Source organism: Agelaius phoeniceus, chromosome 4, assembly GCF_051311805.1.
Source record: "Agelaius phoeniceus isolate bAgePho1 chromosome 4, bAgePho1.hap1, whole genome shotgun sequence".
In the NCBI taxonomy this organism is placed as follows: Eukaryota; Metazoa; Chordata; class Aves; order Passeriformes; family Icteridae; genus Agelaius; species Agelaius phoeniceus.
Window position 1 is genome coordinate 10485716 of NC_135268.1, and position 22441 is coordinate 10508156.

Genomic DNA, 22441 nt, shown 5'->3' on the forward strand with positions numbered 1-22441 from the left:
GGCCAGAGATCATCACTGATCCAGCTCCATTTATTCATTTCCCATCATTGTGGCTGTGGGTTACAGAGGCTGCAGAGTTCAAAGCTGCCTCTGTTGGCTATGATTTGTCTGCAGCGTTACTGAGGGATGTTTTCAGAGGCTGAGCTGGGCTAAGAGGGCCACTGAGTGCTGTCAAGCTGCATTTAGCAACAGGCAAAAGGACTTTTTTTTTTTTTTGGTAAATACTGAGGAGCTGGTCACAGGCTGCTGGTGGGAGGGATCCTTTCTGTGCTGTCTGTGGTTTGTAAACCCCTTCCTCCCACTCAGATCAGCAGCTTGACTCATGCAATTAATGGCCCCAGACAGAATGTGGTGTTGGCCTAAAGCAGTTATTGCCATCCAGCTGCTGGTTAAATGTGTAATTTTTCAATTTCATTCACTTCTTTCCTTCCTGCTGCTACCAGCCTGGCAATCACTGCAGTGATTTCCCCTCCGTTTGCTCCATGGGCTCCAGTCCCGGGAAGGCGGACAGGGCTGCATCAGGCTCTGAGTTCAGATCCCATCACTGCTCTTGAGAGGGGCCAGAGGCAGTTCAGGAGCTGTGGGCACCACCCTGGAGCAGCACCTTCCATCCTCGCCTCTGCTCCCTCCCACAGGAGTCGCAGCAGCGCCGGTGTCAGGGCTGGCAGGCAGAGGGGCGGGGCTGCCATGGTCCGTGATGGGCAGGGCAATGCTGCTTTTTCCTTCCAGGAGAGAACATTTCCCAGGCAGGAGCAGGAATTCTCCCCTGCTCCCCAGGGGCTGTTGGAGGCTGCAGATGCAATGGCCATGTGCTGTGGCTTGGGCCTGCAGGAATATTCACACTCTGGGCAGGATTATTGTTCAGCAGGGCAGGCTGGGCCCAGTGAGGTTGGGGGTGTTTTAAAAGGGGCCCCTCAAACACCAGCACCGACTGGGCTGCCTCAGCTGCACACATTCCACCGGCACACTGAGGGGACACTGCAGGGAATACCTGCAGCAGCACTGGCATCAGCAGTGCTCAACTGGGCCCCAGAGAGAAATCTGAATGGGACATCAGCGAGTGGGGTTTGTTCCTCTTGGAGCACCAGGCTTTGCTTTTCTTCCCCTCAAATTCTCTTTTCTTATTGATCTCCCCGTTTTCGGGTTTGTGTTGGACAGTGCCAGCCTGTTTGTGCAGCACCTCATCCCGTACCTCATCCTCCTCTGGGCTCCTGCTCTCTGCCACCCCAACATCTGCACTGCTCCCCAGCTCTCTGCCACCCCAACATCTGCACTGCTCCCCAGCTCTCTGCCACCCCAACATCTGCACTGCTCCCCAGCTCTGCCACCCCAACATCTGCACTGCTCCCCAGCTCCCCAGCCCCTCGGTGCCCCGGGCCCAGGGAGGGCAGTGGGTTATGGGATCCCCAAGGAGCCCCTGTGGAATGGCTGCTCCCAGCAGCAGGGCCCGACATCCCAGCGTTCTCCCAGTGCCCAGCAGAGTGGTTTGCCTGCAGGAGCTGTCAGGCAGAATTTGCTGGGTTTGTCACAGCTCTGATTTCTCCATCCCCCGGAGTGGCCTTGCTAGGAGGAAGCATTGATTGCTGCCAGCCACGTGGGAATGGGATTCAGCCCAGTCCTCAGAATAACTTCTGTGAGCTGTTATCCCTGCTAAAATGAGCCTTTTCACAGTTCTGTATTTCCACCTAGCACGCACACAGTAAAATTAATAGAGGGGAGCTAAACTTCCCTTGGCTTGGGAAGAAATGTTATGGTGTTGTAGGGGACTCTTTCTGAAGAAATAACTGAAGTTCTCTTTATACTGCAGCAATTTATATGTACCCCCAGCACCGTGTTTATTTGGTGTCAATATAGGGTCAGCAGAAACCAGCACAGGCAGCTGGAACTAAAGGTCCTCTCCTCCCATTTCACAATATTAGTGTTAAAAATGTAAACTAAAGGCCAGATTCCACCCCAGTAATCTGGCTAAGAGAATAAGGGCTTATTCGATAGTAAAATGCTACACTCAAAATGTTTCTTTGCATTAGGATTTTCCCAAGTATCTCATTTAGCTTTTGTTAATAGATTAAAGAAAGGGTGTTATATTTTGGTAACCCTTTTTTAAGTGTACATATTTTCTTTGTTAAATGGGTGAACAGGAGTACAAACCCCTATGGACGAGGGCTGTTGGAGAAATCCTATAAAATTGATTATGTCCTAGAGACCTGAGTCATCATTTTGTCCTATTGCAACGTCTCTTATTCTTTCAGTTCAGATAAACCGGCAAACCATTCAACCTTTAGAGCTTTAATATTTTTAAAGAGACATTCATGTCCAGAAGGTGTCTCAAGGTGTTTGTTCTGTCAGGCTGGGTTTGATATCCCTATTAAAAATATATATGGCTCACTTGATGGGAAAATCTTCTTCAGCTTGAAATCTGAAATATAAAATTGAGTATAATAAAGTGAAGAAGCAAGTCATGATGCAAGGGATAGAAAAGAAAAATGACTGTGAACATGTTCTATTGAAACTGTTTGGATTTAATAGGAAAAGTACAGCTAAATCCTCAGTTAGTGAACCAATTAAAATTATTTATTACATTGAGGGAGTTTGTGCCAAATCTGAAGAAATAATTTGAAGAAGGAAACTTATTTGAAAACTGCTATCATGGATGTTCTTTTTTTGACTGAGTAATGAAGAGGTGAACAAAGAGGGCTGCGATGGCTTTGGGCCCCGCGTTGTACCCAGGAGCAGAACGGGCTCTGGCACAAAGGAGAGGAACCAGAGTACTCGGGCTTTGATTTGTGCCTGGGCACGGTCACACCGATGGGCTTTGCTCTGGGCAGGCCCCGGTGGCACCGAGCCGGGGGGCAGGGGCGGAGGGAGCCCCGGGCAGGGCAGGAGGGAGCCGAGCAGCGGTGCCAGCTGTGCCCGTGGGCAGGGCCGGGCCGGGGGCGCTCTCTGCCCTCTGCCGAGCGCCGCAAGTCCCGGCCCTGCGGCAGCCGGGAGCTCCAGCTGGGAGCTGGGGTTCGGCAGCGCTGCCGCGGATCCTTTCTGCACCTCTGGGAGCAGGGATGTGTTCCACAACGTGGCATCAGCGAGGGCAGACGTGTAAAGGATGGAGCTTTGAGATGTTTGTCTTTAAAAAATCTTGGTGCTCGTTTTCCTTCTGTTACAGCTTTACCCTTAACTCCAGTGGCTGCTGGGTCAGTGTTTTGGTTTGGTGCCTCTCCTTCCTACTGTGCTTGCAAGGAGGGGTGACAATAAAACAATGAGTGCTGCAGACAAAGCTCTGTCCCCTGGCAAAGGGACCTGACTTTCTGCAGCTCTGTCACCTCAGCCCTGGAAGATTCCAGCCTTGGCACTGAGGATTGCTGTGTGCCCTGGGGGGTTTGTAAGGTGAGTTACAGGAACTGACAGGGAAAAGCTCTCCTTGCTCAGGTATCACCGAGTTCCACACACCCTCAGGTTTCTGTGGACAGAAGAAAAATTTTGTAGCTGCAGGTTTGGAAGGAGAATAATCTGTGTTCTAATTTATTTTTGAAAAAGCTGCCGAGCAAAGATTCAAACAGCATGGGCCTAGGACCCTGCTGTTGCAGTGGTTCCTGTGGGGAACTCAGGTAGGCAGGAAATGGGCAGGCTGCTCTTCCAGCTGTTGTGAGCTCTGGTGCCAGGGGACAGAGCTTTGTCTGCAGCACTCATTGTTTTATTGTCACCCCTCCTTGCAAGCACAGTAAAGTTCACCAAGATATATTTGAGTAAAGCAGGGATTTCTTGGTGTTTGCCGCTGCTGTTCCTGGAGAACAGGGTCTTCTCAGGGGGCATGAGGAGTGATCTCTCTGCAGTCTTGGAAACGCCATCTCACAGCCGGTTTGAGTTTCTGATTCATTTTGACAGCACCTGACACATTCCTGCCTTAAAGGTCAAAGCTGCTCCTTACCAGCCCCATCTGACAAATGAGAATATCCGTGATGGGTTAATCTGCTCTTTATCAGCTGAGCCTGAGAGGATGCTCTTGGAAAGGGATTGGGGACATTCAGCACAGGCACTTCTGAGGCTGTCAAAAGCTCAGCCTGAGCTTTGCTGAAGCAGACCAGAACTGATCGATGTCATAGCTGAGAAACACTGGGGGATCAAGGCAGGTGCCAAGTTTTCCCAGTCACTTAGGATTGCTCTGTCAGTGAACCTGACTGCATAACTAAATCTGCACAGGTGCCCTCCAGACAGAACAGGTTTTGCAGGACCTCACTGACAAAAGAGCTCCAAAAAAGGTACTTTGTGTTGTTCTAATCTGTGTTTCTGGAGCTGAAAAATAGACAAAGGAATTTTAAAATATTTTGAAAAAGCCCTGAACCAACTCGGTTTATTCCATGTATGTCCACAGTGGCACCACCGCAGGTTTGGCTGGAGTGTTTGGCATAGTAAAATTAGCATGGATACAAAGATTGGGAACAAGGTTGATTGGGATAAGGAACAGGAAGAATAAATGGCCCACAACTCGTGATGAGGAGCATTTCCAGGAGCAATGGTTCCCTGTTCCCCTCAGTTCAAGGGCTTGGGTCAGCAGCTGAAGTTATCATGTGACAGTTTGAAAAATGAGAGGCCCTTAACCCACTGAAGGTGGCACCACAGAGTGCTGCTGATGCAGGAAGCTCTCAGGAATGCAAAAAACAAATCAATCAGGCATTCATGGGCAGGGGAGAAAAAGAAGTCAATACTTGCTAAACAGAATTTTCTGCCATGGCCCAGTAAATTCCCAATAAAAAGGGAGCTGTAGCCTGGGAGAGAGCAGGCCAGTCCTCACAGTCAGGTGATTTTAGCCTTAAACTCTCCAGATCTCTCTTAGGAGCCAGTTCTGGACTTGTCCCTGGATTGGGCAGAGGCAGTGGTGAGGCTGGCTGGTTTTCCATGCTTCTTGTGGCTGCATCTTACTGCTCTGGTTTAGGATGGTAGAAGATGTCAGGTAAATTACAGCTTTTGCCTTTTATACTGAGCAGAAAATAGTCCATCTGTTGGGGGAAAAATAATTGTAATTTACATAAACACCCCTGAAAGGTACTTTCTCTACATGATATCTATTTGTCTGGATTCCTCTGAGTTTGGGAATGTGGAATCATAGAATCATTTAGGTTGGAAAAAACCCCTTATGGTCACTGGGTCCGATGGTGAAATTCTAAATGGGCTTTGGGCTGCCCCCTAAGAAATGATTGCCTTGGGTCTCGGCAGCGCCGTGCACTTGAGGCTGTTCAAAGCCGAGCCCAGCTCAGGAGTGATGTGACACATCACCCTGTACAAAACATGAATGAATCTAACTCTACAAAGGTTCAGTCTAAAACTGGTACACAGAAAAACCTAACTGGGCCACTTGATAGGTAATGCTCCAGCAAACCAGGCATCCATTGGAATTCCTTCCTGTACCAGAGCGTTCAGGAGGAGCTCGGTCAGAGCCGTGCCCCCGGTGCCAAAAGCCCTCAGGCAGAGGCTCTGAAAGTGCTGGATGGGGTCCATGGAGTCCCTCTGCTGGTGAGGTGACACCCACACAGTCCTGTGACAATGAATGCCAGCAGCGTCAGAGCCACCTGGGACCGGGCTCCTCTCCCCTGGCAGCAGAGCTGTGCTGGAGCTGCAGGGACACCCGAGCAGGTCATTCCCCCGTGCCACTCCCTGCCCAGCCCTGGGATGTGAGATCCCAGCAGGGCACGGGAACTGCAGGGGGAGTGAGGCCTCTGCTGGCTCACAGCAACAGGCAGGGAGGGGCCCTGGGAGCAGCAGGGCATTCTCTGGGACAGAGAGACATGGGAAATAGGGAAGGGCATCTTCTCAGCAATGCCACAAAGTTTCCCTTCAAAGGAGCGAGCTCAGAGAGGCCCAGCAGCCCCTCAGCTGTGCCCACTGAGCACCAGAGGTGCCAGGGGTGGCAGTGCAAGTCACCCTGCCAGTACCTGGGCAGCACTGACACTCCAGAGGGAATTCCTGTCCTTATCCAAGTCAATTCAGTTGATTTGGATGGGGGAATGAATTCCTCCTCCGAGTCCTCTGTGCAGTCTGTCACAGTTGCCCACAGTCTGTTGTGTTGCTTACAGAAGTGCCAAAAGCCAAAACCTTGAGGAACGGACCTTAATCTGACTCTATAAATAGCTTTAATAATCCCTTCCTTTCTTTTTTTCTTTTTGAGGAAATCCTGATTGACTTTGGTCTTATACAGCCAGAGTTAATCCAAAATCTGTCTCTTCAGGCCACTTTCTGGCCTTGCATAGACCACAACACACTTTTTTCCTTTAATGTTTCTCCTTGCTGGTAAGGAAATGAAAGGAATGGGAGATGATGTGAGAGGAGCTCAGTGAGGGGCAATTGCAAAGTTCCTTGCTCTCACCTTTGAAATAAGGAGGGGAGCATTGCCCAGCTGGCAGATGATGGAACTAGTGGAGATGCCTTGTGAGGAAGGTAGAAGGAATTAATTGAGTGCTGAGGCTGTAACTGGGAGATGCACAATAGACATTCTCCCCACAAAGGGAAGGGACAGTTTCTCCTATTTCTGGGGAATCCCGGGGTGGCTGTTACTGCTGCTACCACTGTAACTCTCAGCCCAGGGCTCAGGCCATCACCAGCAATAATCTCTGCCAGGTCATGGGGATTGCTGAATGTCTCCTTTGCTGCTCAGTGATGCTCAGCAGTCTCAGTTCTGGTCAAAATCATTTCAGTGGGAACTATGAGGCATAAAAATACTGAGACCGATTTTCACAGAGACACCTGTCCCTCGTGAGTGCAGGGTGCAATCCCAGCAGAGCAGGGGCAGCTCTCCCTGGCTGTGCTTTCTCTCAGGACCTGAATGAACTTCAATGTTTGGCAGGAAAGGGGCTCCAGTAAACTGCCTCCTTTCTCCTCTTATTGGAGTCCCAGCTGTAGAAAGAACTAAGCAGTGGGGTGAAATCGTTGTTTGAAATTACTGAGAATGAATCTCGATCACAGCCTCAGAACTGAGCCACGATCATTGCATTTGCCTTCTCCTGGATGCGCTGCAGTCACTGCTGTGCCCCAGAGCAGGGATTTGTGTGCCAGCCTTACCAGGCTGAAGTGCTGGAGATCTCTCAGTGGGAAGGAAATGGGCTGCCTTGGCTGCACCTGCTCCTGACAGCTGGATCCAATATCCATGGGGGACTTTGCAGTCACCGCGTGCGTCAGTCCTGGTCCTTAGGACAGGCTCCCAGCTCTGCCCTGGGAGTGATCCGGGAGCTCTGGGATACCAAAGGTTTGGAGCAGCCCCTGACCCTTGGCAATGTGTGCATGGGTGGAGGCTTCCCTGGGCCAGGGGAGGGAATCCCTGCTTGTTCACAGGCGGGAATTCCCGGGCTGGAGCAGTTGGGAGGCATGGCCGATGGAAAGGGATATGAGCTAAAGGCAAAAAGCTCAGGTGAAAGCAGCAGCTGCCAAGGGAGCTGAGCCAGAGGCAGCCCGGGCAGGGCGGAGGATGGGAATCCTGAAAGGTGAACGTGCCAAGACTGGCAAAGGGCAGAAAGCAAAAGTCCAAGCAAGCAAAAGACAACATAAACCGTGGAGATAAAAAGACTCTTTAATTTGCCTTTTATTAATGAAATAAATACAGCTGGAACAACATAAATTAAAGCAGTTGGAAGGATCATACCAACAGGTGGAGTTTTGCTCACCTCTGCTTTGCTTTGATTCCACTACAAAAGATCAAGACTTATCAGGAAGATGGAAATTAACACATAGGTTGATCCAAGAGCAATGAAAAGTGGGAATGAGGCACTTTTAGCCCCATGAATGGCTCTTCCCTTGTGCGCTAAGAGAGCTTCAGCAGCAATTCCTGCTTTGGTGGCATTTTACAACAATGTGGATTTTCTACAGGGGAAGACTTGAAAAAGAGCAGCTCCACGTTTAGATCATGTTGAGAGCTGCTCATGAGTTTCACAGCTGCAGCTCCCCAGAAGCTGAACTTTTATTTATTGTTTATTGCAGAAAGAAAGAGAGGCAATTTGTTTTGCCATTATCAGTATGGTAACAATGTGTGCCATGCAAATGTCACGAGCAGAGATGGCAGCAGGCCTTGGTCTGAGAAGCAGAACAGGTTGGATTTAGGGCATCCTAATGAGATGAGAGTGAGACAAAACCTCAGATCATAGGAGCAGAGGAGCACGTGGATCCATCCAGGGATTTCTGTAATGGAAAGCTAAATATGCAAAGATCTGGCATCAGGTTTAATTTATGGCTGTCATCTTTCTGCTTTTGAAACCTAGTCAGTGGCATGGTATTGGCCAGAGTTTTAAAGAGAAAATGGTATCAGGTGTTACTAATCTTAGCTACGTGTACTTGCATAAAGAAGGAAAGGAGAACAGCATTGTTTATCTTTGTTTGAAGCCTGCAGACATTGTGGCGGTTTTGCATAATGCACGTTGGTATCGGTCGGTGTGGGATAGTCTGTAAAATGAATATTAAAGCTTCTGGCCATCCCTAAATCCCGCTCAAGGAACACAGAGCGAGTTCTCCCCTCAGCACCAGCCCTGTCGGCTGGCAGTGCCGGGCTCTTCCCGGGCACTCCCATCCCATCCGCCTCCTCCTCCTGGCGGAGCCCAAGCAGAGACCCCACGTCCCCGAGTCCCCGTGCGGGATGCGAGTCCCGGGCTCGGGTACGTCCCTCTGCTCCTGCTCAGTGCAGGGGGCTCAGTGCCGGCTGCTGCCGAGCCCCTGCCGCTGGGGCTCCGGTTCCTCTTCCAACGCTCACGCTGTCCCTGAGAGAGGCAGGGCAGCTGCCATCGCACGGGAGCGCGGCCATCCTTGGGGAGCTGCTCCTTCCCGGTAGCGGCAGGTGGGAGCTCCCTCAGCCTGAGCTCAGGACCCAGGGAGGAGCACCCAGATCGTCACCTGCTGCTGCCCGCTCCGGCCTGCGCACTGGGAGTGGCCCGAGCCGAGCGGATCCGTGGGTGTTCCCTGCACCACGGGAGCGCCTGGAGCCACAAGCGGCATCGCTCAGTGAGCCGGAGGGGGCACAACAAACCCGGGTGGGGATAATAGGATATCACATTGCTGGGATAACACAGTATTGCAGATAGGCTGCATTTTATGGCATCCTTTCAGGGCAGGCTTCCTACCTTCTTATGCCACGTGTGGTTTTTTTGCTAGCCTGAAGCAGTTCTCACAACAGAATCAAGTGTGAGAGGTCCATTCCCTGTCACCATCTGTAGGGATGTCCACAGTCAATTCCACGACCCTGTGAACTGAGACTAATAAATTGGGCATTTTTCTGGTCTCAGAATCAGAGTCTTAAGTCCTGTGGGTGGTTTTTTTTGTTTTGTTTTGGGTTTTTTCTGTGGTGGTGAAGGTGAGAAGGGCTCAGGGACAAAGTCCTCCGCTGCTGGCACTTGGACCCAGTCCCACCTGGCCAGGCCCAGGGCTGTGAAGCAGGGACTTGAGCCCTCTGTTTCGGGAGTGCAGAACGAGGCTCATCCAGGCCTTGAGCACAGAGGCCAAGTCCTGCATTTTGGGGTCCGGGGACAGAGCCCACAGGCCGGGCCGCCCCCCGAGCACACGGTGCCGGTCGGAGCCCCCGCGCCGGGCCCGGTCCTGGCCGCGGTTCCGCGTCTGCACCGGGGAACGGCCGCCGCTGTCCCGCCCGGTTCCCCGCCGCTCCTCCCGGGCGAGAGCGGCGGTGTCAGACTCGGCCCCAAGTCCCGCCCGGAGCGGCTCCTCCCACCCCATACCGATCCTGGTCCCGATGCCGACGGGGGAGAGGCGGCACCGCCCGGGACCCCCGGCAGACCCAGGCAGCGCTCGGCCCCCGCACCCCGGGCCACGGTCACGGCCCCGCCGCAGCGCTCCGGGCTCCGAGCGGTCCCCGGCGGGAGCAGCCGTCGGACGGGGCTCGCACAGCGCCGAGCGAGGCTCCCGGGACCGGGGGGAATAGGGGGGCGGGGCCACGGAGAGCGGGCACGGGGCGCTGCGACGGTGCCACCGCCACCGTGGCCGGGGGTGGGGGGCAGAGCGCCGCTGGGGTGTGCCGGGCGGTGCCCCCTCTCCCCCGTCGGGCGGATCGAAGCGGCACCGGGCCCGGAATCGGTTTTGGGCCCAGGATGGCCGCGGGCACGGGGCGCTGCCGAGTGCGGGATCGCGGCCGTTCCCCGGTGCGGAGCCGCCGTGTGGAGCCGGGACCCCGCACGGCGCCCTCTGGCGGATACGGAGAGCAGTGCGAGCGCGGCGCCCCTGCGTGGCGGGGGACAGCGGTGCGGGGGGCGGGGCCTCGAGCGATGCCCCCGCCCCTCAAACATTTGCCGGCCTGGCACGGCTGGGCGGGGCCTGACAGAACGGGGGCGGTGTCAGGGGCGGGGCCGGGCGGCACAAGGGGCGGTACGAGGGGCGGGGCCAGCTCAGGTGCGCGGGGCCCGAGGGAGGCTGCGCGGGGCGGGGCCGAGGTGATTTAGACCCCGGAAATCGCTTCAGCCACCATTTGCTCACTCAGTGCACGGTGCGGACGGGAGCTCCCTGTGGGGACTCCGCAGGTAAGGCGCGGAAGCTTCGGCCTTTCCTTCTGTCTCTCTCTCTACCCCTCCTTCCTTCTCCGCGTATTCCCTTTCTTTCTCCCCCTTCCCTCTCGCCCTGAAACGCTCCTTTCCTCTCCTTCTAAACCCGAACCCCCCCCCCCTCCTTCCCGTCCGGTCCCTTGCCCGCTACTCCTTTCTATTCCTCGTCTCTCCACCGTCTCTCTTCTCCCCCCTCGGCCTTTCCCTTCCTCTCCCGCTTCCCTCCTCATTCCGACCCCTCTCCCTCCCCGTCCTCACCTCTCCCATCTCTCCTGTCTCCCCGTCCTCCCCTCTCCTCCTTTCCTCGCAGCCGCGGGGCTCGGGGTGCCGGGCAATAATAAAGCCCTGAGGGCCGGAGCCCGGCGCCCCTGCCCTCGCTGGGGTCCCCACACGGGGCCGGACCCGCTCTGCGGGTGCCCCCATTGCAGTCCAACACACCGCCGGGGCTCCGGCTTTCCCAACATCACACTGGGGGGGGGGGGGGGGGGGGGTGGTCCTGGGGTGGGGGGGTGTGGGTAGATTAGGCTGGATCCCTCCTCCGGAGGGGGCCCTCCAGCCCCCCCCCGCCTCCAGACCGGGGCCCGGGGGGGGAGGGGCGGGTAGGGAAGCAAAGAGGGGCACGTTATTCTGTACGGTAAACACAAATTTAAAACAAACAAAAAAAAAAGCCAACCACACGACTGTCCCCGCCCCTCCCCCCGGCCGGAGGAGTCCCGGGGAGTGGGCGGGGCCTGGAGGGGGAGTTACCCGTCAGGCCCGGCCCTCTCCCCGATTTCCTCCTCCGGGGAGACCCCCTCCTAATGAGGCGGCCCCTGTAACTCGGACCCCTCTCCCCAGGACCCCCCCAGTGTGATGTTGGGAAAACCGGAGCCCCGGCGGTGTCGGGTGGTGTGTTGGACTGCAATAGGGGCACCTGCAGAGCGCGTCCGGCCCCGCGTGGGGACCCCAGCGAGGGCAGGGGCGCCGAGCTCCAGCCCTTAGGGCTTTATTATTGCCCGGCACCCCGAGCCCCGCGGCTGTGAGGAAAGGAGGGGAGCGGGGAATGGAGAACGAGAATAGGGGAGCGGAGGAGTAGGTGAGGAGAAGGTGGGGGCAGGTCGGGGTGTGCAGGGTAGCAGGGGATGAGGCTGGGGGTAAGGCGGGGTGGAGGAAGGAGCAGGATTGAGGGTAGATGGGGCGCGACTGGGGGGGGGGGGGGGGGCGGGGAGGAGGGAGAAGGGGTGGGGGGGAGCTCGGTTGGGGCGGGAAGGAAGAGGACGGAGAAATAAGGTGGGGTAGAGGAATGAAGTCGGGGCGGGGGTTGGGGGTGGCCGTGGGGGGGGGGGGGGGGGGGGGGGGGGAGGTGGAAAGGAGGGTTGAAAGGAGAAGTATACAGAACAAGAAATACAACAGAAAAAAAAAGAAAAGAAAAGAAACGTAGAGAAAAAGAGATATAGGCCCCGGCCAGTAGCAACCTCCCTTAACAAACGCCGAGGAGCACATGGTTCCACCAGCCCCTCCCCGCGCCTTAAATCCCCTAAGGCCCCTCCCTGCGCAGCCGCACTGGGTTCCCTCGCACCTGTGCCGGCCCCGCCCCCGGGGCCCCCACCTCCCCCCCGCCCGCCCATAAATCCCGGCGGATCCGCACCTGTCCTGCTTTCTGTGGGGGGTGCTCATCTCGGGATGCGGTGGGAGCGTCCGTCTGAGTGCTGTGCAGAGATCCAGATTAGAGGCTGCTGCTGGTACTGAGCAGGGTCCAAGGTGCTCGGGTGGGGCCGGGATTAGGATTTAGGCCTGGGGATTCGGGTCCTGATCCTGCCCCTATTTGCTGGGGGAGCCAGGCCGCTTCTTCCTTGGCAGGCAAGGTACAGGTGGGTGCTGGGGCTGGAGGATCGAGGTGGGACTGGGGCTGGGATCGGGACTGGGACCGGCATCGCCGTGGTCAGGAAGAGCCGTTCTGGCTGCAGCCAGTGCAGGGCTGGGTCCCGCCAGGGCTCCAGGCATGCTACGGCTGTGGTGGTTGGGAGCTATTCCCTCAAAAATGCCACCTCACTCCCCCTGACATCCTCTCACGTTTTCCTACACAAACAGTTCTTGTATCCCCTCTAGGTTACACCAGGTTTTCAGCTACATGAATGGTATCATCTATACCCACTGCTCGTTATTCACCCAACCAAAATCAAGAGCAAATGTTGGCTGGGTTTAATAACAACTCAAAATAACTTTAAAGCAAAATAAATCACCTTTTTCTTCTGTGTTTTTTTTTCCTTCAGATGCTGGACTTACCTCTGAGGATGTGTGCTGAGCTCTGGGTGGAGGGGACTGTCAGGCTGAATGGCTGTGAGTTTGTGTTCTTCTCACTGGGGCATCAGCAATTCCCCCAATTCCCTTTTCCCAGGCTGTTCCATGTGGCTGTGGTCAGGCTGTGGCAGCACAGGCAGACGCAGCTCTCAGCACTCTCTGCTCCAAACACAACTCTGGCCTCCACTGCAATCTGTCTCTGTTGGGAGGTTTTCTCCTAGAGAAATCCAAGAATTGCTCATGGCAATTTGGAGAATGAATTTCCACAAAGGGAAGTGAGGAATAAAATCCTGCTCTAGGAGCCCTTGGGATCTGCAGGGCTGGTTAGGGAAGGGGACATTTGCTCCCTGCAGTGCACACCCACCCACCTGCAGCACCCAGCCCAGCCTGCCAGCTGGGCTCTGCCAGCCCCTCTCTGAGCACCCTCCCTGTGCTGCTCCCTCTCAGTGCCTTTGGCAATCCAACCCTGAGCCTGAGCAGCCCAAAGCTCTGTCTGGCAGCCCAGGGACAAAGGGACACTCCCAGGGTTGAGGCACATTCCCAGCAAACGCTCCCAACAGGGCACAGAGGCACCCCTGGAGCTCCTGTGTGGGGCTGGCAGGAGGGCACAGCCCCCAGCTGGGCTGGCAGTGGCAGTGACAGCAGCAAAGTGCCACGGTCTGATGGCAAAACACAGACACCAAGGCCAGCAATGCCCATGGGAGGTGCACAATTAATTCTGCTGCCTGTGCTGCCCCATCCCAGCAGGAAAGCTCCAGTGGGGATGGAAACTCCTCCCCCTTCCCCCCAGCCCCAGATAAACACTCCTCAGTTTCAAACACCCAGTTCTCACCTCCAGCCTGCTCCCGGGGCTGCTGCCACATTCCTGACAAGGTGCCAAAGGCCACTTGGGACAGGGCTCCGTCTGTGTCTCAGGGCTTGGGGATGGCAGGGACCAGGGTGCTCCAGCAAGGACAGCCTGAAACCAGAGCAGATGTCCCAGGGTTAGCAATGGGCTGGGGACAGGAGTTCTGAAAACAGCCCCCAAAATGTTCTATGATCATACCCTTAAAATGGCTCCAAAGGGCAGCAGCTCTGGTGCCAGACCAGTACCTGCACGATTCCCTGTGCCAGCCCTGGCTCACTGAAAAACAAAACAAATCAACCGTCACCCAGGCCTTGTTTGCAGAATTCCTGATCCAAACCCTCACCTTTCCTGCCCAGCACTGAGGGAAATCTGACACAGCATTAATAAGTGACCTTTGCTGAGAGCAGCCATCATCACAGTCCTCCAGTCTTGGCAAGATTTTGCAGTGAATGGACCTAAGTTCTAATCTTAACCTAAATTTCTGTCAGTTTTTGTTAGAAAGATACTGGACAGTAAATCATGCAACAGAATTTGAAAATTGCACAAGGAATAACAAGGCCCAGAGCAAACCCAACCACCCCCATCACTGCTGCACCCCAATTTTGGGAGAAATGCTGATATCATTTCTAAATACTCCCCTTCCCTCCCACTCAGTCCTTCACTGCACATCCCTGGAGAGGATTGACTCCATCTTTTGTTGCCAACAGCACCTCTCCAGCCCAAAGCCCACTTCTCACAGACACAAACTAAGCAAGCCTAAGGCATTGTTCCCAGCAGCAGATGCAATTCCTGAACTCCCATTTCCCTGGATTCTAAGCACTTGCAGGAAACTCACCTCAGCCCAGAGACTGTTCTGCTTTCCCAGAGGGAAATACAGCCTGATGGGATGGGCCACAGCTCTGGCACCACATTGCCCTTGTTCCTGCTGACCTGGAAAGCCACAGGTAAACCCAGTCCCTCAGAGCCCATCCCTGGGCCCCAGGAGAGCTGGAGCTGCTCCCAGATGCCAGGGCCCTGCAGGGCTGTGCTGACACGAGCACAGGCTGACCACTGTGCCCAGCACCATCCCTCATTCTCCTCCCATTGCTCCCAAATCCTCCCAGCCCTGCCCCTGCATTTGTGCCAGGGCCATGCCTGCCCCCAGCCCGAGCAGAGGCTGTCACCCAGCCCTGCACCGGCTGCCAGCCCTGGCAGAGCTGGGAATGCACTGAGAGCTCCCAAACCCCCAGAGCAGTCCTTGGGTGCACAGATAATGCCCAACCTGCCCCTCAGGGCACAGCCAACACCACAACTCCAGCATCCCCAGGGAACTCTGGCATTTGTCTCTTCACCTCTGCCCTTCTCCAGCAGACACAGCTGGGGCTGGGCTGTCAGCAATGGCATTCCCATGGCAGTTAATCCCAGCAGAGAGGAAAAGAGGAGCCCTGTGTCCCTCTGACTCACCCCACAGCATGGGCAGGACCAGAGCCCTCCAGCGCAGACCCTTGGTGCTGAGGCCTCTTGCCTTTGGCTGCTTAAACACCAAAGCTTTTGGCAAAGATGGGAGGAGTTTGATGATTTTTCCTGCCCTGAAAGAGAGGAGAAAAAGAAAATTAAATCCACTGTGGAAGTCAAAGGATCCTAGCTCTCATACTTCTGCTCTGATTGCTCACTATGGGGTTTTATCCATGAGAGGTGACACCAATTCAAACATAAACGTGTCCTTTTCCAGCACTTTTATTCCTGACTATTTCAGACATTGAAAGGATGCTCATTTTTCTTATTGCATTCTTTGCCCAATTTTAACAGAACCACTTTTATCCCAGACCCCATGTGTCAGCCATTCCATCCTTTATCATTGGACTTTGCACAAAGGAAGGGACACCCAGGATGCTGCATCACAAGAAATCCCAAAGAGAATCCCCTCCAAAACCTCACAGAGAAAAGGTTTTTGCTTTTGGGACACAAGAAAGGCCTTTGACCATTTGCATCCACGTGGAAAGCCCACACTGAGCACTTGGTTTTAAAGATGTTGCACTTGAAGTTACAGACATGGAATTGCCTTGGGATTTGGCATTTCCTGCACCCACACAAACACATTCAAGGAATTAAGTGCAGAGTCCTGAAGTTTGGTTATTCCAATGCTGTTTTGGTAGTGCCACTTGACACACCAAAATCCACAGCAACACTTCAAAAAATGAAAAGCAACTTTCACCCCCACATCCCCCTTCCTTTTGATTTTGCAGTTTTGGGGTCCTCTTAAGAACAGGTTAAAGAGAAGAAGAAGAAAAGCCCAGGACCTACTACCAGCTAGTGCACCAGCCACCTGTTTTCCATAGATTCTCCTTACAGCTGATGGCTTTTCTAAGAAAGCTTCAGTTCAACCTTATCACAATCACCTGGCAGCACTCACTATTAGCCCCAAAGGCCAGTGCACATCTGTGTGCTACCTCAGGAAGCTCAGTTGCTCTCTGTGGGACAAAACCTGGTTTGGGCCCAAGAGCTGACTCTGCTCCCTGCGAGCTGAACTATCCAGCTGTAGGATGCAGCTGGATGCTGAAGGGCAGAGTGTGTAACCCTCTGTGAAAGCCAGGCTCCAAAGGCAGCCCTTGATGCCCCAGCAGTGCTGCTGGAAGCGCTGGCAGCACTTGGCACAGATGGGATGGAGCCTTCCCACAGCTCTGTCCCCTGGCACCGAGGGTGGCACAGCAGAGAGGCTGATGGAAGTAAAACAAACGCTGGATTTCAATGGACGCTGATGGGACTGAAAGCCCCAGCCCAGAGCTGCTCCCTGCCCAGCACAGGAGCTCCAAGTGCTGCTGCAGGGCACAGGCTCTGAGGGAACCCTGCAGCTGGGACAGGAACGCAGCAACAACAATTCCCAGGCACAAAGAGATCCCCACCTGCTCCAACAACTGAACCTCTGTGGCTCAGCCTCACGGGGTGTCCCTGCTCCAGGCAGGATGAGCCACACAGCCCCCGAGGCTGGGCTCACACCCTGCCCTACCAGCAGAAAACAAGGGGTTAATGAAGCTTTGGGGACACCTTCTGTCCCCAGAGTGCTTTGACAAAACATCCAGCAGTGTGGATCTTTAATAAAGACAGCTTGTACCTATCCTTGCAACAGACTCACGGATGTTATTTCCTCAAAGTCTCTGTTTTAAAATATTTTGCTATTACAAGTGTTTAAACAAGACTGACCATGAGCCCTGCACCCTTGCTATGCTCCAAGCCCTAAGAAAGAGCTGGATATCCTCACACTCATCCAATCTGAGGGAGCTGCTGCAGCATTTAAAACATTTAAAAACCACCCCTGCCCTGAGGGTGTCCAGCCCTGGGAGGTGCCTGGGTGCCAGCCCAGCATTAGAGATGGGACATCAGGAGAGCGAGCAGATAACACCCACTGCAGCCTCTGCACTCTCAGCACTCCAGCTGCACCATCCTCATTGCTCAGGGACTCTCAGCTCTGTTTCCAGGACTCCCATAGGGAAACTGAGGGCCCTTTCCAGATGCAAATCCCCAAAGAGCCACTGCTCTCCTCTCCACCCACCCTCCTGCTCCAACTTTTACCCCTTTGATAGCCACCACCCCACCCAGGACACAGAAGGAGGCTCTCAGGTGCCAACTGAGACCCAAATCGTTCCAGGTGGCTCAGGAAATAAACACAAACAAACTCGTCCCTTCTAGGGTAACAAAATGTCTTGGTGCCCAGTTCCTGTTTCCTAAGGCAAAACACACGGATCAGGGAAAAGTGGCAAGTCCCAAACCCAACAAAACCTGGTTTTGCATCGGTTTCCATCAGGACTGTTCAGGTTTCCCACTGCCCCTCAGCTGCAGCCACAGGAGCAGCTTCTCTCTGGGACCCAGGGGGGTGGGCACAGGGACACCCATCCCGCTGCTTCCCGGAAAACAGAGCTCAGCCCACCCCAGAAATATAAATAACAAATGCAGTTATTGCCTTTGGCATTTATCTATTAGCTCTGGCACGGTATTATTGACCACAAAAATCCTGAGAGGGTAAAATCTGTAACTACTGCTCTTGATAAAGTATAATCTGTCAGTTCGTGTATGCACTGCATAGCTTTTATAAATAGCAGTGTAATAGATACTATTTTAGACTGCAGCATAATAGAGACTGCGAAATGTTAAAATGCTTTTACATGCAAGTAACTCAGAAAATGGTGTCAGATAATTAGGTGATTTCCCACATTTGGGGACAATCTTATCTGAAACACAAGATAACAGAAACAGAAACCAGAGCACTGAAAAAAAGAAAAAACGTATTGACCCTCGTTATCAAATAACGAGGGAGTGAAAATAAAACAGGATGGCACCACAGGAAGAAATAAAGTATATTGGTTTAATCCACAAGATGGCACGAAGGTTAAAACCAAGCAAAAGAACATCTAAACTCAAAGGACTCTTTGAATATGTATAAACTGTAATGAATATGCATACACCACTGCAATGGAACACAATATAGAGAACACGGTTTAAGGTAACCGGGTGCTCCCGGCAAACAGCCAAGCACCCCAGCGCTGCCTTTTATCCCTTAACAAACGTGTAAAAATTCTAAAGAGTGAACTTTGTTTCTCACCCAATAAAACGCTGTTCCCGCAGCTGGGACGAGCCCCAGCTTTATTCCACGGAACACGATCCCAGAGAGCCGCAAGGCCCGGGACAGACCCGTCCCACCCACAGCGGGTCCCACGCAGCAGCGCCCAAAGCAGCCCCGGCCCCCTGTGGGTGCCCCGGCCCCGGTGCCCCCGGCCCAGCTCCCTCCCCTCCGGCCGCTCACCTGAGGGCACCGCCCGCTGCCTCCCGGCGCTGCTGCCGAGCCAAGGGCATTGTCCCCGCTCCTGGCCCAAAGGCCGCTGCAGGGCGCACTCCGGGGGACGCGGGGCCGGGCAGGGACAGGGTGACCCGGGCTGAGGCGGCTGTCCCAGCGCTCTGTCCCCTCACAGGGCTCAGGCCGGGGAGCGGGGCCCTGCCAGCGGCCGCCACTACACCGCGGAGCAGAGTCAGGTACGGCTGAAGAGCCAAGCGTGGCCGAGAGGAGCCGACAACAGCCGAGTGTGGCCGATAACAGCCGAGCGTACCCGAAGGGCCGACTCTGGCCGGGATTTGCCGAATCGATCCGAGCTTAGCTGAGGTGAACTGAACGGAACGGGACGGAACCGCGTTCAGCCGAACCGAACTAGATAAGCCCAACCGAACTAGATAAGCCCAACCGAACTAGATAAGCCGAACCAACGCGAGATCAGCCGAACCAACCTGAACATTACGGGGTCGCTCACTCACCCATCTCTCAGTGTGGGCAGGCACCCTCAGCTCCAAGGAGCTGTGCAGAGCGAGCGCTTGGTCCCTTGGGAAGCTCGGAGTGATCAGCCCCAGGGACAGGAAAGTACAAATGCCACGGTCAGCCCTGAGAATTCAGGAGGATTCAGAGCCAGTGGCCTAGAACCTGCCACAATTATATCTACAATTGCAATGTAATTACGGTGGGACAGTGCAAGGCTGGAGCTCAGCCATTCCACCGGGGCTGGGGACATTACTTAGGGGGTTTTGTGTCAGTCTGATGGGCCTGAGCAGCATCAAGAACTAAAAGGAAATTTTACAGAAATGTTTTGAGACGGATTGCCCCAAAAACTTGGGCTGCTTCTAGGGGGACAAAAGATTGAAAAAGATTTCTGTTGAATTCCTGTCAGAGAGTCCAGACCCACTGGTTCAGCTATGGAAGGGATGGATATGATGCACCACAGAAAGAGACAAAACCAGAAAGGTAAAAAGGTCTATCTCCCATCCTTCCCCAAACACGCTCCAAGGAAAAAGTTTCAGACAATGAAATAACAAAGAACTGGTTCCTACCTCTGGAGTTCAGTCCTACATTTTGTCCAAGTGCTGAGTGGGATGAGTGGCAGTGCTGTGCAGCCCTCATCAGTGGAGACTCACCCTTAAAAGCTGCCACACATCAGGTGGCACCGGGCACATCTGCAGGAGCAAGGTCTGGCACAGAGCTGGTCTGGAAAAGGAATCACCCTGAGCACAGGAGACAGGAGCTGCCTGAGCAGACCTGCCGTGCCTGGGCTCCTGCCTCTGTGGGCACATCCATGGCCTCGTGCTGCAGAGGACTTGGATGGGTGCCATTGCAGACACTGGCTTAAATGGTGTCATGTGCTTATCCATATGGGGGACTGCATCTACATCCCTGGAATAAAAGCATTGGCATATAAATTCTGTTTTGTAGGAGGGTAACTATATACTGAAGTCACACAAACACGTAAAACTTACACTGTTCACAGAAAAAAAAGGGAGCACTGCCATTACTGTCAATAATACAGAACATGAGAATATGCACCTCCCCTGTCAACATCTAAAGGTCAGAGCATTTCCATCCTGGAAGTGCTTCCCAGATGGATCCTCTGAAGATTTATAGAAGCATGCTGAAGTAAAATACAAGCTAAACATATTTGGAGTGAGAGGACAAAAGAAGGAACTAAGACAATTATTCCAGCTGAGCCTCATCTAGTGTCAATTCTGGGTCTTAGGTAGATCTGGAGGAGCCCCATTTCTGCTGCAATCCTCTTTCTGCACGGCCTGACGTGGTGTTCTGTGGCTGCCTGGAAACTCTGCTCCTTCTGGGCTTTGACTGAAACACTGCACAGTGTGCAAGGCAGCAGAGACTCATCCCGAGACTTCAAGACTTCTGAGTTATTCCTGTTCAGCTGGAAGTTGACATTCCTCTGACAGGCAGCTCCTACCTGCTCCATGCTCACAGCTTTTCAGTTTCCCATCTTAGGGACACAGAGCAGAACAATGCTCTTTTCTTTTTCCTGGCTTGTGTTCTTTGTTGATTTGTGAAAACATCTCTCGGGATAGTCGATAACTTCTGGCTTTGTATTGCAGGCACAGTTTTTCTCCTGGTATCAGCTCCTTCAAAGCCTGAAAGATTAACTTTTTTTTCCCTCACTTGCTAACTTCATGGAGGTCACCTTCCTGCTACTCAATTAGATTGCATTTTTGCCATGTTGGATAGACAGGAATAGAAAGGAAAGAAAGCAGAAAGAGCCCCCAAACGTGCCACTGTTTCCCATTTTTGGCACTTCACATTGCAAAGAAATCAATCAATTCCCATAACTCCCATTGTGGCAACACCAAAAATCTGAGGTTCATCTAAGCTCCACTGAATGAGAATTAGAAACAGGGAGTTTAATTTTAATGCAATTTTAGGATTGAGACATAGGTTGAACTTACATGAATCTGATTGTTTTCAAGTTCCCTGATGCATGAGCCTTGACTTTTCGCGTGACACAAAAAGCTGTGATTGATCTTTACTTCTTTATTTTGCCCTTCAGCCAATTAGGTACTATGAGCTCCAAATTCTAGAACTGCAGCTTTTTGCCTTAATTTAGGGTCAACAAAATTATGCTGCAGCCTCTGACTGTTTAGTAGAGGTTACTACATGAAATGAATGACACAAGTGCACAGGCAGAGTGAGATAAAGGTGAATCAAAACATTTCATCTACAACTTCTTCCCTTTTACAAATCATCTTGGAAGAATGCAAATCACCCTGCACTGCAGCTCACTTGTCTCTCAGCTTCTGCCTCATTAAACAGCGTTGTGTCCCTTGAAGTCTCTTCCAGTTTCTTACGCTTTTCACTCTTGTTCCTTCCTTCCTTCCTTGCCCCTGTGTCTGCTAGAACACCACTCTCCTGCTCCATCACTCTCCCTGACAGACTCCTGCCTGCAGCTTTGGCAGAGCTCTGCTTTTTGTTGTAGGTCCTGTGATCTGTTTTGGTGCCCAGGGTGTCAGCTTGTTCCTGACAGGACAGATCTGATGGAAGTGAAGATCTCTGCTCCCTGACTTCCTCATGTAAACAACTCAAACTCTGCCTGTGGAGGGACTGGGAGCCAGACCTTCCTCTCCTTTTTCCTTCACTGTGCACGAAGGAATGTGGGCGCTGACTCCCAGAGATGGGGAGAGAGGGACAGGTTTATATCAGAGCAAAGAAAAGTAAGGTGGGAGGAGGAGACTTTTCCTGTCTGACCGTGGCTGGACCCTGTGAGAGCGCTTGCTATCAAAACATTTCCATCTCTGATGAGTCTGAAATTATTCAGCCCAGAAAAGTGGCTGTGATTTACCTCTAAATGTGGCAAAATATTTTAAATACAGGGCAAAAGCCTGTCTGCTCTTTTTATTGCATAGAAAAAAGCAGCATGAACAGATAAAATGCTCAGGCAGCAGATGAGAGCAGACAGAGCCAATAAAAAGAGAAATAAAGAAGGTGTTTTAGTGTGCTCTGTGGGTGGGTGAATGGTGTCTCTGGGATCTCTCCCCACCTCCCAGTGCCCAGGCTGGGTGCCCAGCAGCCCTGTCTGTAATTGCTGCCTTGTGCTTGCTGAGCAGCTCCAGACAGAGCAACGGGGCAATGGCCTCTGGAAAAGCCCTGCAGTGGCCGAGTAAAGCCCAACACTGAGCTCCCTGACAGGGCTGTAACCACTGCAGAAGGAATCACAGCACATTAGGGCTGATCCCAGGACATGCAGCACGCCCTCCATAAAATCAGCCAGGTACCAGCCCCTTGTGAGTGCAGGCAGATGAGTGGCACAGGAAAAGGTCACGGGGATTATGCAGAGTAAGAGATTTTCTGGGCCCAGGATCATCAGATAGTTCAGACTCAGCCCCTGTACAACACATGGGCAGTGACCCCACCCTGTGGCCCTGGAGTCCCTCAGAAATGGGCAATCAGACACTGCCTTTAGAGTGGTGCTTTGGGGATAAAATGTGCATTGTTACCTCATGCTGAACCAATTCAGAAAGT

The 22441-nt window shown here is 53.3% G+C and overlaps 1 protein-coding gene and 1 long non-coding RNA gene across 4 annotated transcripts in view; one reads left to right on the top strand and one right to left on the bottom strand.

The window, feature by feature from the left end:
* The first annotated feature begins 10362 nt into the window (after positions 1-10362).
* On the top strand, positions 10363-16741 carry LOC129120318 (uncharacterized). Its single transcript, XR_013181931.1, has 2 exons — positions 10363-10490; positions 12764-16741. It is a non-coding gene; the product is annotated as an uncharacterized LOC129120318 (long non-coding RNA).
* LOC143693918 (uncharacterized) overlaps positions 11852-22441 on the bottom strand; it is a 72444-nt gene continuing 61854 nt past the window's right edge. Inside the window, exons 1-6 of one of the 3 annotated variants that reach the window (XR_013181930.1) lie at positions 18416-22403; positions 15082-15206; positions 13837-13914; positions 13624-13749; positions 12777-13008; positions 11852-12374 (exon numbers count right to left, since the gene is read on the bottom strand). Coding sequence is in view for 1 of the 3 variants with exons in the window: in XM_077176783.1 (XP_077032898.1) it covers positions 13703-13749; positions 13837-13914; positions 15082-15206 (250 nt within the window). In the remaining 2 variants the exon portion in view is untranslated. Of the gene's footprint in view, positions 12375-12776; positions 13009-13623; positions 15207-18415; positions 22404-22441 lie in introns of those variants that run through there. The other 2 variants (XR_013181929.1, XM_077176783.1) reach the window with 2 other exon arrangements.